General features: G+C 45.3%; 1 protein-coding gene across 1 annotated transcript in view; it reads left to right on the top strand.

The window, feature by feature from the left end:
• The window catches only part of trpc5a (transient receptor potential cation channel, subfamily C, member 5a), a 136669-nt gene extending 121640 nt beyond the window's left edge, over positions 1 to 15029 (top strand). The window contains exons 14-19 of the mRNA XM_079491324.1: positions 378 to 499; positions 6219 to 6414; positions 7511 to 7720; positions 8026 to 8067; positions 10222 to 10311; positions 12683 to 15029. Coding sequence (XP_079347450.1) covers positions 378 to 499; positions 6219 to 6414; positions 7511 to 7720; positions 8026 to 8067; positions 10222 to 10311; positions 12683 to 13936 — 1914 coding nt within the window. The 3' untranslated portion in view covers positions 13937 to 15029. The remainder of the gene's footprint in view (positions 1 to 377; positions 500 to 6218; positions 6415 to 7510; positions 7721 to 8025; positions 8068 to 10221; positions 10312 to 12682) is intronic.
• Positions 15030 to 16718: the final 1689 nt, after the last annotated feature.

Raw genomic sequence — 16718 nt, 5'->3', positions numbered from 1 at the left:
AGGACCCCCCCAGGAAGCAAAGATTTGAGTTAAAAACATTCGCTCTGAAAATATATATATTCAAAGATTTGCGCCACATTTTCACGACTTTTCAAAAATAGCAGATCTACAAGCTCGTAGCGCGGTACTAATTGTAGATCTGCTGTTCCCCGTCCTGAATGGTTAATAATAGTATGAATGCCACAGTTTTCCCCTGTTTGATACACGTAACAGGCACGCACACACATGACGCATGCACAAACATGTACGCACACACACACACACGCAAACATCAATAAGGTTCAAACTTCAGTTAAGGAGCAAATGGTAATATGATGTATGTATTATGTATATGAATTATGCAGTGTGTGTGTGTGTGTGTGCGTGTGCGTGTGTAGGTGTTGTTAGCATTCGCTAATGGTTTGAACCAGCTGTATTTCTACTATGAGACCAAGGCGTCAGACGAGCCCAACAACTGTAAAGGAATACGCTGTGAGAGACAGAACAACGCCTTCTCTACGTGAGTGTAACACACACACACACACACGCACACACCAACACACACCCGCACGTACACACCAACACACACACGAACGCACGCACACACGCACACACACACTCAAACCTCTGTGTGTAATTGAATAAAGCTATGAAGGCATTATACATTTTTTTTATAATAGTTTTTTTTTAGCACATAGCATCTATGGCAAAGAAAATCATTGCACATCGTGTCACCTGTTTTTTTATTTATTTTTAACATCACAAAGCATATTTGTGTGTCAGTGAGTGAGTGAGTGAGTGAGAGAGATTTAATTACTTATATGGACTGTATTATTTATTATTATTACACGCGCGCACGCACACACAGTGTTTATGATGTTGGCTCGCTGTGTGACAATCAGCCTAATATTATATATAGGCATGTATATATATCCCACTGATGTAGCTGATCCATAGCAGTTCAACTCAATTCAATTTTATTATGGTGCCAAATCACAACAGGCTGGCTCCAAACAGTTGACATGCAGAGAAGGAAGGAGGCACCCAATGTTTAGCCCTCGAGCAAGGCATTACTTTGGCCTCAGTGACAAGGAAAACACTGCCTATATAAGCTTCAAACAGTGTTGATTTCGTCGACTTAATACTGTGACGAAAATGTTCGTCGACTACCTTTTTTCGCTCACGAAAACTAAATGAAAACTAAGCTATGATGACAAAAACTAAGACTATAAATATATCGACAATTTCGTCAACAAATAAAAACTAGACTAAAATGTTAGACTAGACTAGTGGACAAGACATCCAGTTTAAGTAAAAGACACAAGTCATTTTACACTTGGTTGCATGCTGAAAATAGCAGATCTACAAACTCAAGCTTGTAGATCGAGATCAAGTGCAAAATCAGCCATTACGACGGCATCGAGGCCCGCCAAAACACATTTTAGTCGACTAAATTAGCTGTAGATTTAGTCGACTAAAATCTTATATTTAGTCGACTAAAACTAGACTAACACCAAAACATTCCAGGTGACTGAAATGCGACTCAAACTAAATGAAAACTATTCAAGAGACTATGACTAAAACTAAAATAAAAAATGTATTTAAAACAGAACCTGGTTCCCAGTGGTGTAAAAAGTACAAGTTATTTGTAATATCTGTCCCGTGCAATTTGTGATTACGAATTAGCCTAAAAGGCAAACAGAAATACCAATTGTAACATTCCATTGTTCAATGCAAAATACTCGTCGACTTAGATTTGTAATGGTATTCGTAACAGCCCTGTAGCACCAACGTCTTACCAGTTTCTCCACGGCAACACGGTTGGTTTCGTGCCAACGCACAAATACAACAGCTCCATGTATTTGAAGGCAAGCGTTGAGCCGACCGAGGCAGTATTAAATGGAACAGAGTTTAACCCATTTTGACACGAGGACGATTCTACAAAATGTCTTCTAGATCCTAACAGTTTTCAGAAAAACCTCATGTCAGTGCTTCTCAAAGTCTTTCATGTCAAGGACCCCAGAAATTATCTGTATTTGGCTGCTGACCTCCCATCTGAAAATATGTAGTTCCAGGGAGCTCCCAGAAGCAAACAGTTGAGTTCGCTCTGAAAGAATATATAGTATATTCATTCTTGCGCCACATTTTCACGATTTTTCAAAAGTAGCAGACCTACAAGCTTGTAGATCTGCTACTTTTCAATAGCTAAAGTATAACATAACGCTTTAAACACCAAAAGGGGTTCCCGCCCAGAATGGATTAAATGGAACAGAGTTTAATGACTCCCAGCTAACCTGTTAACCTTCGACTCCAGATCAGGAGGACGCTCGGCTGAGTCTGTCAGAACTGTCATGACCAGCGTTTCATTGTCATCATGATTGAGCACCATCAGACCACCGTTTGGCTTCTGTTGCAACACGTTGCCCGGGAATCAAACCGAGCAAGGCTCTCTCTAGCCATTCAGCTATATGGGCCGTGATGACGAGTGCTAACTGATAGGGCTAATGGCTGTTATCAGCCCCCGGGGGCCATTTATGGCGTCTGTCTGATGGGACTGATAACAGAACCGTAGAAAGGGACCGATAAGCTGACAGCAGAGGAGACATTGGACTTTAAAGGAGTAGTTCCCGCCCGAAATTGACTTAAGTTCTATCGGTTACGCCAGTGGTCCCCAAACATTTTCATGTCAAGGACCCCCAAATGGACCCCCATTTGAAAAGATATGCCAGGGACCCCCATAAGAGAAGATTGTTACGGCTCTAGCAGTGATTCTCAACCCGTTTAATTTCAAGGACCCCCCAGTTTGACATGCATTAGTCTACGGACCCCCCGTTTAATGGCATTTCTATCTCTGAGACCGCCAATTTATATTGCAAAATCGATGTTAATTTAACTCTGAGAGTGTACAAATGGAACCAAATGGACCCATTAAGGTCCATTTGGTTCCATTTGTACACTAAGTTAGGGCAGTATTATGCGTGTCTTAAGTACCAGGTCTTATGATTTAATTTAAGACCTGGAGGCGTGGTCAATGCTGTTTGGCCACTCAGAATAGCCAAATGGCATTGATCACGCCTCCAGGTCTTAAGTTAAGTAATAAGACCTGGTACTTAAGACACGCATAATACTGCGTTACAGACCCATATAAGGGTCCATTTGGTTCCAAACTATCATTTTGCTGAGGACCCCCTAGAACTCCCTCAAGGACCCCTGGGGGTCCCCGGACCCCACTTTGGGAACCACAGGATTATGCAACCCATGAATCCTTGAAGAGATTAATTATTATTATTTTTTTTGCTCAGCTATTTTTGAAGAATCGTGAAAATTTGGCGCAAATCTTTGAATACTGTACAGTTGGGTGCCACCGATATTGTCCCTTATTATTTGACCCATTTAGGCCTGACCTCAAAATTTAAAAAAATCCTTCTAAATCCTCCAGTTTTCTGAAATAAATATTTTCACGATTTTTCAAAAATAGCAGACCTACAAGCTCGTAGCGCGCCACTCGGTGGCGCGCTATGAGCTTGTAGATCTGCTATTTTTCAATAGCTAAATTATAACATAATGTTTAAAACACCAAAAGGGGTTCCCGCCCAAAATGGGTTAACTGTCCTTTTGCGCAGATCATGCAAACCTCAGCAAAAAGAAAAGGACAATATCGATGGCCTCCAACTGTATATATTCTTTCAGAGCGAATGTCAAACATACTGAGTGCCACATGCCCCGTGCCTGGCTCTTTGGACTGGATGTGCATGCGCATATCCGCCTGTACGCTGTCATACTACGACAGCACTGCAGCACCGCACAAAGCAAAAAATCTGCAGGCCTCGAGGCTGTGTGGACTGGACTGAATCACAGCCATGCTGGTATATATATACCTCTGCATCCATTGTGAAAGCCTGCAGAGGCCACACCGTTTATTGTATCTATGTTTTGCTTTGCAATGTTCTTTTCCCGTTGATGGAGTGATTTGTTGCCAGGGGTCAGAATGAATGGCAAAAATCGTCAATAGAATCATAAGCTTCTCATTTTAATGCCTATCCTATATAAACCAATCCCAGCCGTGTCTCTGTGCATTATACTGCCCCCCCCCCCCTATGTGCAATTTCTGCTGAGGTATATGAGCTGCATCAGGATGCAATTCATTATAGAATGTACTATGCACGCATGCACGGACGCACACGGTGTGCGTGTGTGTGTGTGTGTGTGTGTGTGTGTGTGTGTGTGTGTGTGTGTGTGTGTGTGTGTGTGTGTGTGTGTGTGTGTGTGTGTGTGTGTGTGTGTGTGTGTGATTGTGCGTACGTGCGTGTTTGCTGAAAGTGCAGAGTGGGTGCCAGGCGGTCAGTGGAATTTTAACCCTTTAAAACCGGGAAAACATCTTTGTCTTTTTTACATTTTAAACACTCCAACCATTGTTTTATAATTTGGCTTTTCAAAAAAATATATATATATTTGTTTATTATTTTTATCTTGAAGATTTGTGCAAATCTCTCTCTCTCTCTCTCTCTCAATAATTTTAGATGGGGTGTCTGCGGACAAATACATATCATTTTGGGGATCCTTCACATGAGATATATTTTATACTGTTTCGATAACATTTTCAGAATCGTCCTCAGGTCTTAATCGGTTAATGAATGCTGCGGTTAGTTTTTTAGATAATGGCCTTATTGATCAGCGATCAATGCCATTACAGTAAGACTCTGGGATTAAATGGCCTGTTATGTGTTCACACACCACCGGAAATACCAAACACAAACTCAACTACTTACAATAAGTACATGCATAACATAGGTTTTCTTTCCACATGCATTAAATATAATGGCCCAACATGTCAAAAAATGTAAAATGCCCAAACATGTCATCAGAAAATATATGTTGGACCCTAAGAAATGTTTTATATGATATAAACCTTAACACACGCTGCATTTGACTTTGAAACATGTCAACATTATGACACACAAACACGGTGATCAGTAAATACTTCCATAATATGGTGCACGCACACACGCACGCACATACGCACACACACACAGAGTAATAAATGCTGAATATTTAATGAAAGAAAAAAATACAAAAGCCTCCAGACAAAAAAATGTCTCTATGTGTGTGCGCGCGTGTGCGACGAGAGTGGTAGAGAGATGAATAGAATGAAAAATAGAGAGAAGAAGGAGAGGATGTTAGAGAGAGAAATAAGAGAGATGTCTCGAGGCTGTCGTCATGTCACTGTTCCGACACAATGAGAGGACGAATGAATCCAGGTGTTGCAGAAGAAACAAATTCAGTCTCTCTATTTATCTCTCTCGTCCCTCTCTCTCCATCTCTCTGCTCATGTCTCTCTCTCTATCTCTCTCTCTCTCTCATGCCTCTCTTTGGAGTACTCCACTCCTCTCATCATGACATGGTTAAATGGTGGAGTCGTGTTTACAGTAGTGGCCTTTTATCCAAAGTGCTTTCACAGTAGCCTGGCTAATAAGCCAGACTCAAATCACACTGTCGTGTGGTATTTGAGTCTGGAGATGCTGTGTATGGATCTTGTTTCCCAGGGGGCGGGTTCAAACATTTTATCTTTGACGCAATTGGTTAGAGCTACTGTCAGTCAAAGGTCTCAAGCATTGAACGTCACTGTACCAAAGCCCGCCCATATTGCATACCATATCCCGATTGGCCACACCATTTCTCTGGTGTAGGAAATGGGCGTACAATTGAGCCTCTCCAGACCGTAATCCGCCGGCAGGCATTTTTTTTTGCCGGCTGATTTGGTCTGGCTTATTAGCCAGGCTACTTTCACAGTGCATGCATTGTAGCACATTCACACACTGAGCAGGAGCTCTAGTTAGGTGTTACTGTTGGGTGTCTTGCTCAAGGACACTTCTAAACCCTAAAACCTTCCAAACCTTCCAATTCCACAAGCAGACACTCTATATGCCTCTTGAGCAACTAAAACTAAAACGCCTCTCTCATAAGTAACGTGACAACTAAGGCTTTCGCGCGACAAACTGTTTCTAAGGCCACATTTACACCGGCAGCCAAATCCAGCCTGAATCAGCTCTGTGCCACATCCATATTGGAGTCTGATTTGATCCAGTCTGAACACAAAAGCATGGTCTCTTGCAAAAGCAGTGTGAACGGTCGGGCCAAAAGATAACATTTGAGAATAAATCAGATTTGACTGGATGTGACAGTCTAAATAATGAAGTGTACCCTGTTCCCTCTCTCTCGTCCGTCTCATCTCTCTGCAGGTTGTTTGAGACGCTCCAGTCTCTCTTCTGGTCCGTGTTCGGCCTGCTCAACTTGTACGTGACCAACGTCAAAGCTCGCCACGAGTTCACCGAGTTCGTGGGAGCGACCATGTTTGGAACGTACAACGTCATCTCTCTGGTGGTGCTGCTCAACATGCTCATAGCCATGATGAATAACTCCTACCAGCTCATAGCTGTGAGTAACAAACTGCACCTATTAACTACCAGCTCATAGCCATGATGAATAACTCCTACCAGCTGATAGCTGTGAGTAACAAACTACACCTATTAACTCCTACCAGCTCATAGCTGTGAGTAACAACTACACCTATTAACTCCTACCAGCTGATAGCTGTGAATAACAAACTACACCTATTAACTCCTACCAGCTGATAGCTGTGAATAACAAACTACACCTATTAACTCCTACCAGCTGATAGCTGTGAATAACAAACTACACCTATTAACTCCTACCAGCTCATAGCTGTGAGTAACAAACTACACCTATTAACTCCTACCAGCTCATAGCTGTGAGTAACAAACTACACCTATTAACTCCTACCAGCTGATAGCTGTGAATAACAAACTACACCTATTAACTCCTACCAGCTCATAGCTGTGCGTAACAAACTACACCTATTAACTCCTACCAGCTCATAGCTGTGAGTAACAAACTGTACCTATTAACTACCAGCTCATAGCCATGATGATTAACTCCTACCAGCTGATAGCTGTGAGTAACAAACTACATCTATTAACTCCTACCAGCTCATAGCTGTGAGTAACAAACTACACCTATTAACTCCTACCAGCTGATAGCTGTGAGTAACAAACTACACCTATTAACTCCTACCAGCTCATAGCTGTGCGTAACAAACTACACCTATTAACTCCTACCAGCTCATAGCTGTGAGTAACAAACTACACCTATTAACTCCTACCAGCTGATAGCTGTGAATAACAAACTACACCTATTAACTCCTACCAGCTCATAGCTGTGCGTAACAAACTACACCTATTAACTCCTACCAGCTCATAGCTGTGAGTAACAAACTGTACCTATTAACTACCAGCTCATAGCCATGATGATTAACTCCTACCAGCTGATAGCTGTGAGTAACAAACTACATCTATTAACTCCTACCAGCTCATAGCTGTGAGTAACAAACTACACCTATTAACTCCTACCAGCTGATAGCTGTGAGTAACAAACTACACCTATTAACTCCTACCAGCTCATAGCTGTGCGTAACAAGCGGCAAAATGTGTATTATTATTATTATTATCAACAGGACCACGCAGACATCGAGTGGAAGTTTGCGAGGACCAAGCTGTGGATGAGCTACTTTGACGAGGGCGGGACCCTGCCGCCTCCCTTCAACATCATCCCCAGTCCAAAGTCCGTGTGGTACCTCGTCATGTGGATCCACCACAAGCTGTGCCGGCGGGGCCCGGGGCCCGACGAGGACCCGCACAAGTGTGCCAACCTCCGAGAGTTCACGGTGAGGCGAGCGCCGCGCTCCACCATGCAGCGTCGACGAATATACTATGACTACCCTTTTTTCACTGACGAAAACTAAATGGAAACGACATGGAAACTAAGCTACGATGACTAAAACTATGAAATATAATTGACAATGTCGTCAACAAATAAAAACTAGACTAAAGTGTTAGGAAGGGACTGGTGGACAAGAGATCCAGTATAAGTCATTTTACACATGCTGAAAATAGCAGATCTACAAGCTCACAATGCGTCGCACTGCACATGTCAAAGTTGTTTTGACATGGTGTTATTTCCTTCTTCCAGGAGCGTCATGCAGACAGTCTGATACAAAACCAACACTACCAGGTCAGTACCATTGGGGGAGGTGTGTGTGTGTGTGTGTGTGTATGTGTGTGTGTGTGTGTGTGTGTGTGTGTGTGTGTGTGTGTGTGTGTGTGTGTGTGTGTGTGTGTGTGTGTGTGTGTGTGTGTGTGTGTGTGTGTGTGTGTGTGTGTGTGTGTGCGTGCGGCATCGGCCACGTTTGGGGACAGATGTCGGACATGGAACCAGTTGATTGATGTCAACATGTCAAATCGGGGACAGAATTGTTAATGATAATCATGGTGTTCAGCCAGGAACACTCACTTCGTAAATTAAAATGTTAACGCTTTATTGACGCAATGACATGGAGCTATGTTTGCTATATTTGAATTCAAATCCTGAATTATTTTTTGCTGTTTTTGAATTGGCATCCTGAAAAGTTTTTTTTTTTTAATATCAAATGTATTTAGTTAGTTATGTTAACTTGAACTATGAACTAAATACAAATTGGACATAAAAATAACATAACATTGTAATACTAGTCATTAAGCTACATCATTATATAGACCAAAGTAAATAAAGTGTGTCATGTTTGCATGTTTAGAATTGTAACAGCTGAAATCAATAATATATCAATATTTATTTACCTGCGGGCTGCATTAAGTGATGGTGTGGCTACCAGTTGCCCATGTATGGTTTATACTAGCATTGCAGTGGTGGCCATTTTGTGGCTCCCCAGATAGAAAGCCCATTCATTTTCCCCATAGAGATTTCAGAAAATATTCATAATATTAATTGATTTATGGCCTGGAACCAAACCATCCAGAGTCAGGGTAGACTGGAGCTCACCTATGCCTTCTATGGCATAGGCAGCTCCCGGCAGGATCCACCGAGAGAGACTAGGCACAGCTGCTGGACATGAGACTAATTAATTAGAGCGACAGAGAGTGTGTGTGTGTACGTGTGTGCGTCAATTTAACAAAGGTGCAGACGATCAGAAATCAGCAGAGTGTGATCGACGTTTGTGCTACTGTATGCCGAATTGAAGTGGACTCGGCCCCAGACTTTTTTTTCCTCACTGGAAATAAAAACGTCTGGGTTTTCCGAGGCTAGAGTCAGGGTGAATCATGACCATTAAACATTTTGATTCTGTGTCAAAAGATTTTTGAATATTTAATTATACTAGTCCTTACCCGTTCTGAATATATGAACAGCAAATTATGTTCAGTGTGGGCGTGTGGGTCTGTTGCGCGGAAAAGTGTGTCTCAGTATTAATCTGTGTCCGTCCCAACATGCATTTCGCTGGTGACACTGGTGACACGTGAGTTGCGGGGAGATGGGGTTTTTTTTGTCGCAAATTAATTGAATTAAGATTAATGTTAGAATGTTTGGCGTGTGTAATGCAGGGCCGATTGAGGTTGGAGGACAGGGCTGTGCGGCGCTAGGTTCCGTGAGGCGGTCCGTGCGTCGTGGCGTGGTGAGATGGCGCAGAAAGCGAGCAGCTGTCATGCTCTATGCTAAGGAAGTACTCTGACTGACAGACAGCGACCGAGCGATTTAAACAGCGAGCGAGCGTCAGCTAAATTATTAGATCGATACTATATTTAATAAATACCCCCAAAACCAAAGGTGTTATGCTCACAATTCACCAGGAGCCTGGATGGTTTGGTTCCAGGCTTATAATAATATACACATTTTCTGAAATCGGTGGGGGAAGAAAAAAATTAACGGGCTTTCTATCTGTGTCACCACAAAATGGCCGCACACCCTCTGCTCTGCTCTCTCAAATCAACACGAAGCACACTGTTGTTCGCAGCGTGGAGAAGTGCAGCGATCGGGTGAGATTGTGGAAGGAAAAGCTTGGCTGATTAGAAACATGTGTTCATTCAATAAGCGGACTGACTGATGGCTGATTACAGCCCAGGCGCGTGACTCCTGTGTCCTGCACTGGACCAGCGCCGGGCTTCACGTAGGGGGGGGGGGAGGGGTAGACGCTGGGGCTAATTCATTGAACGGATGTAAGTCAAAGCAAACGTCCCCGAGATTTAGCAGAACTGCGCGCGTGTGCTTGCACGTGCGTGTGCGTGCGTGTGTGCGTCCGTGTGTGTGTGTGTGTGTGTGTGTGTGCGTGCGTGTGTGTGAGAGAGTGAGAGTGTACACTGAGCGCGTGCGGTAACCATAGCTACTTGTCTCCAACAGGAAGTGATCCGCAGCCTGGTGAAGCGCTACGTGGCGGCCATGATACGTAGCGCCAAGACGGACGAAGGACTGACAGAGGAGAACTTCAAGGTGTGTGTGTGTGTGTGTGTGTGTGTGTGTGTGTGTGTGTGTGTGTGTGTGTGTGTGTGTGTGTGTGTGTGTGTGTGTGTGTGCGTGCGTGCGTGCGTGCGTGCGTGCGTGCGTGCGTGCGTGCGTGCGTGCGTGCGTGCGTGCGTGCGTGCGTGCGTGCGTGCGTGCGCACTAAATGGTGGTTCCATATTTGAACAGCAAATTGAATTATACAAAGCACAGCTCTGTTGAAAACAGAAGCGTGCATGCGCACGCGTGTGTGTGCGTATGTATGTGTACTACTTAGAGTATCTTTGAACAGTGGAAGAGCTCAGTCCGAGAGAGGGGGAGAGACAGAGAGAGAGAGAGAGAGAGAGAATAATTAAAGACGAAAGAGAAAGATGAAAAGGTCAGAGAAGAAAGTGTGGAGGAGACAGACTCATGATGTAATCTCTCTTCTCTCTCTCTCTCTCTCTCTCTCTCTCTCTCGTGCGTGTGCGTGCGTGCGTGTGTGCGTGCGTGTGCGTGTGTGTGTGTGTGTGTGTGTGTGTGTGTGTGTGTGTGTGTGTGTGTGTGTGTGTGTGTGTGTGTGTTGCTTCTACATCCTAACAGTTTTCTGAAAAACCTATGTTTCTATGTCAGTGGTGCTCAGCCTTTTTCATGTCAAGGACCCCCAGAATTATCTGTATTTGGCCGCCGACCCCCCATCTGAAAATATGTTGTTCCAGGGAGGACCCCCCCCCCCCCACCCAGAAGCAAAGATTTGAGTTAAAAATGTTTGCTCTGAAAGAATATATATTCAAAGACTCGCGCCACATTTTCAAGATTCTTCAAAAATAGCAGACCTACGTACAAGCCGCGCTACGAGCTTTTTTTCAACAGCTAAAGTATAAGATAATACGCCAAAAGGGGTTCCCGTCCTGAATCTGCTTCATCCAGATCCCACCCCACTCCCACTCAAAATTACTCCCACTCCTGTTGTTTCTTTTGTTTTGTTTTAATTAATATATTAGTCATTAGGAAAGGCAATGGCTTTTGTGTTATTTTTTAGTTTCATGCATGATTTAATTCAAATTATATGCTAATATAATGAGGCTGATGTAATTCCCGCTCCTGCCCGCTCCCGTTGACCTCTCATTCCCATCGCGTATCACGTCCCAATCCCCGGGATTAATAAAAAAAATTAATCCCATCCCGAGGGTCCTCCTGAAAGAAATGTCAGCCTCTAAATAAACTCCAGTGCATAACCTCTGCTAAACTCCTCTAAACGGTACACACTATGACAGCCTCCTCTCCTCTCGTCTCTGTGTTGGTTTTTAACGGTCAGCTCATGTTGTCTCTGTCATTCTGCTCTCTGTGTGCTCTTCAATAAGTCACGGTTCAAGCTGCTGTGAAATCGCTCCAACCTCCGCTGGTGGACTGTGAACACTCGTGTCTCACTTGAACAGTTTCCTGGAGCTCGTCTAAGTGGAGTAGGTTTAGGTTTAGGTTTATTTATTTAGCAAAAAATAGACAATAACATGTCAAAGAACAAAAATACAATGCAAGGAAGGGAAGAAGCCAGCTGGCTTATTTGGAATCCTTTCCTGTATGGAAGAGGTCATTGATTTAAACAGATTAAAAGTTCATTAAGAACAATACAAAAGTCTACAAGTTGGCAAAAGGGGGCAGCTGTGCAATAAAGAAATAAAAACACTGCACAAAAAAGGGAAATAAACAATACAACAACAAACACACAAAAGAAAATATAACACATCAAAGTAAATCATGTAATCTACAGAGAGGAAGACATAAGATATTTCTTTAGTATAGGGGTTTGATGATTAAAGTGGGGGGGGGGCTCATACGTACATATAGCCTACATACGCACCCTTATATATCTTTAACTCTTGAGAGTGTAACATGAGACATTTCAGTTAAATTATTGTTGAGAATCTCTATTCCTTAACCGAATCTATGCCAAGAACGTGGGATTCCGTTTTAATCTCCACATCCCGGCTGTGCCAGAATGTAAAAAACTGTCTTTCTTTAATTTACAGAAAAGTACAGTACAGTACAGTACAGTACAGTACAGTCTGGTACAGTACAGTACAGTGCAGTATGGATAGTACAGTACAGTATGGTACAGGTTCAGTACCGCACCCAAATAGTCTGACTGAACAACTGGGCACCTGGACGAGTGGCCACCAATTGGCCAACTGGATGTCATGGTGTGGTGCTAGAGCGAGACCGGCCGGTTGTAGTACAGATCATTCTGGGGGTTCTTGACATGAAATAGTTTGAGAACCACTGACATAGAAACAGAGGTTTTTCAAGAAAACTGTCAGGATTTAGAAGACATTTGTTAAAAATGGACCTCAGTTCTAAATGTGGTCTTTCTCTCCCTCTCCAGGAGCTGAAACAGGACATCTCCAGCTTCCGCTACGAGGTCCTGGACCTCCTGGGCAACCGCCGCCCGCCGCGACGGAACTACACGTCGTCCACGGAGCCGCTCCGGGACGACGGGGGGGCGGGGGCGGCCTCGGAGGAGGAGGAGGACGACGACGACTACCGCCGGACGGGAGGGGGCGGGGCCAGCCGGGTCAGCCACAGGTCGAGTTCCAGGGGCGTGACCTTTGGGACTCCGCCCCTGGATGAGGAGGAGGAGGAGGAGGAGAGCACGTACAGCGTGACGGCCCTGGTGCGCTCCATCGCTCCGGGGGGCGTGGTGGTGGTGGGGGGGGAGGAGGAGAGGAGGGCCACCAGGGTAGGCGGAGGAGGAGGAGGAGGCTGGGCGTTGGAGGAGGAAGAGGAGGAGGAGGGGAAACCAAAGAGCAACGGGCTGAAGACGGCCGTCCTGCCTCCCCCGCCTCCTCCCACCTCCTCCTCTGCCCCCGCCACCTCCAACCTCCCCTCCTCCTCCTCCTCCTCGCTGTCCTCCACACTGGCACGCCTCCAGAAGAGGCTCCTCCCCTCCTCCTCCTCCTTCCGCTCCTCCAGGGCGGCCGGCAGCAGAGACTCTTTCTCCCACCGCTTCTCCTCCTACCTCTTCACATCGTCGTCCTCGTCCTCGTCTTTACCGTGCGCCCCCTCCTCCTCCTCCTCCTCCGACTGCTGCTCCTCCTCCTCGCGGCCCAAACCCCACCGCAAGGCCCTGCCCCTCCCCCGCCTGCCCCGAATCCTCTTGCCGCACCCCCCGCCGCCCCCCTCCTCCTCCTCCTCCTCGACGTACACCATTTCCGACGGCCGGCTCCGGCCGCCGCCACCCCCCCCAGCTCCTCCTCCTCGCTTGGCCGGCCTCCTCGGTGGCGTCGCCGCCACGACGCAGAGTGACACGCGGCTCAACGAGGTGGGCATGGCCGCCGCCTCCCTGCCTCCGCCCCACAACAACGGGAGGGACTCCTCCTCCTCGGCGCTCCTCGCCATCATGCCTCCCCTGCACTCCCTGTCCCTGTCGCTGTCGCCGCCGCCCTCCTGCCCCTGCCAGTCGCTGCACTGCCGCTCCAACATGTCGGAGTCCAGCGCGCGCCTCCTGGACTCGTCCAGCGAGGACGTGTTCGAGGGCGTGGGCGGAGCGCGCACCATGGCGGGCGGCGGCTGGGTGGGGCCGTGCGACGACGCCTCGGCCACGACCACAGAGGAGGAGTCGGTCACCACGCAGCTATAGGAGGAGGAGCTAGGGATCCCGCTGGGACCGGATCCGACCCACACTGACCCAACCAAGGAATCTGCTGGTTTCCGTCACATTTTGGAGACGTTTTTTTTATTTATTTTTCTTCCCCGGGAAGCGGGTTTTATCTACAGTACACACTCAGAGCTTGGTATGTGTGGACTTCACGTCTGCTATATACGAGAACAGTACCAGTGGTTTCCAAAACGTTTTCTTTTTTTTATATATCAATGATCTCTATAACTTTGAGAGTGTACAGTTGCATTTGTTACACTCTCAGAGTTACAGACCTGCAAGGCAGGGTCCATTTGGAACCTCCTATAGGAATGTTTGAAGGGGAACCATTCGGGAATGGGACCGTTTTAAGAGGGAATCATTAAGGAGCCGGAATCGATCAAAATCCCAATGGATCCCCAAGGAGGAGCTGAACCTCCTGCACAGAGAGAGAGAGAGAGAGAGAGAGAGAGAGAGAGAGAGATGCTGTGAATGAAAGAGGAGAGAAAGAGAGTAAAAAGCGACAGAACGTGTTATGTCGCCCCGAGAACGGATTCTGATCTCTTGGAATCTTGGATTTCTGGAGACCTTTTCTCTGAATCCATCCGCGTTTCGAGGCTAAACACTGCAAAATGACAGACTTCGTAAATGTCGACGTGAATGAAATGTCGGCCGGGTATGTCGGAAAAAAGAGAAGAGGAGAGAGGTGAATTTCTTAACGGATTGGACAGTGATGTCACCAATCCCTTTGCATTCTTAGTTATTTTCTTATGTAACGAGCATGATGAGTATGATTATGCATTGCTAGGAGCCACACCGTTTTTGCAAAAAGAGGGTGAATATACGCAATCCTAGTTTCACAAACCTTATGCTAGTCTTTACAAACCTTAATCTATAGTTCTGCATACCTTTATGCTAGTCCTACAAACCTTAATATAGTTCTGCATAATTATTAACTTATGCTAGTCCGACAGACCATAGCCTAGTCCAGTGGTTTTCAAACGTTGTGTGTCCAAAAGGCACACCAAAGGGCAAAGTCAAGAACCTCAAGTCACACCTATATTCATATCCACAATACATAAACACATGCTATCACTCTTATTACTCTGTACATTCATTCATTTTTTTTAATTTACTAATGCCAAATAAAAGTTGAACAAACCATATTACTCGAGAAATATGCATTTTCTTGAATCATTTGTTTATTTTTTTTTATTTTCAATGTATTTTTTTTATTGGTTTTGTATTATACACAAAAGACAAAACACGACAAAATTGAGTGCTACCACGGGTCCACCCGGGACCGTACACCCGAGGTCCGAACCGAGAACCGAGCCAGTTCGGGCGCAAAATATTGACTTGCTCTCGGGGCATGGGTCGGTTCCATCGGGCACACTCCGGGTCTTTCGGACCGGGGTCTATTATACCTGGGTTTATTTAGAAACGGATCCTGAACCGGGTCCAATCCTTCTCGGGACATTTTGAGGCGGACGCGGTAACTTTGAATATTTCTCGGGGCCGTTCAGTCCGGTCGAAATATCATCGGTTCCGTTTCGGAACGGGTCCAATTGTATGGGCCCGTGCTACCCCTCTACCTCAGACCCATAAAAATATTATACCTACTGTGGGAACTGAACAACACCAGAGCACTCAGTCGGGTAGCAGGTATCGCCAATACGGCCTTTTATTATTCACAGGCCCGGGGGCATGGGCTTGGTGGTGAGCGAAATCATAAAGCAGCGTAACAACAACTTCAATGTCCTCCTCTTTAAGGGGGGTTTTAAACAGTCCTTCCTTTCCGGGGGAGGAAGGCCACAGTGGGTGATACAATTCCGCCTTGGCTGTGACAGGTACTTCGTTCCCTGTCGTTTCCAGCCAGGCGGGGGTTCATACGATCACAGATTTGATCGGGAGCGGGTTACCGCCAGAGCATGGCCCCATCTGTCCTGTCGGAGAGTCAGTGAGGAGGTGAGAGCAAGAGCAGCCTCGTCTGCATTTGAGCTGTTTGTCTGGCCGCGCAGGTGGGCCTGATGAGTAGCCTTGAACTTGAGTAGGTGGGGACCTAACAGGCGTCGATCACCCGACCCAGCGGTGGGCCGGGCGCTCTGCTCCTTCCCCACTGGCTCTCTCGGGTCCCATGCTTACCTGGCGGCCGGTTGCCTAGCGACATACCACACTACGTTTACAAAATAGTTTAAGAGGAAAAGAAAAAAAACATGCAGACACATATACTGTACACACACACACCTAAAATAAAATAACAAATACACTGTAGGGTTAAGTTCTCTGTGAATCTTTGACGTGTCACCAGTGTTGGGCAGTAACTATAGTTACTTCAGTAGTAACATATTACTGCAATATTATTACTTTTCCCAGTAATGTAGTGTAAGGTATTACTCTGCCAAAACTGTAATATTATACCCATTTACTTTGTAAAATATAGCACATATTACTTTTTTGTTTTTGTTTTGTTGGCTGTTGGTTTGAAAACATTTCATTTAAAAGGTTGAGAGAGGTTGCAGCTTTATTCTATAGCCCTTTTGGCTGATTGGTGACTCTTCTTCTTTATATTATTATTCAAAACAATTGGTTTCAGTTCTAAAAGAAGCTGACTAAACAGATTGTGTTGTTGTAATGTACATCCCTTTGTTGCGGGTGGGGGGGGGGTCACAAAAGTAATATGTAATATTATATAATATGTAATATATTAGTCTTGATACCAAGGAATATGTAATATAATATTACTTTTTCTAAGGAGTAATAAGTAACATATTCCTCTCCTAAG

The sequence above is a fragment of the Electrona antarctica genome (genome assembly GCF_951216825.1).
Source record: "Electrona antarctica genome assembly, chromosome: 21".
NCBI classification, from domain to species: Eukaryota; Metazoa; Chordata; class Actinopteri; order Myctophiformes; family Myctophidae; genus Electrona; species Electrona antarctica.
Note: the sequence above shows the minus strand (reverse complement) of the source record. Positions and strands in the feature narration are given on the sequence as shown.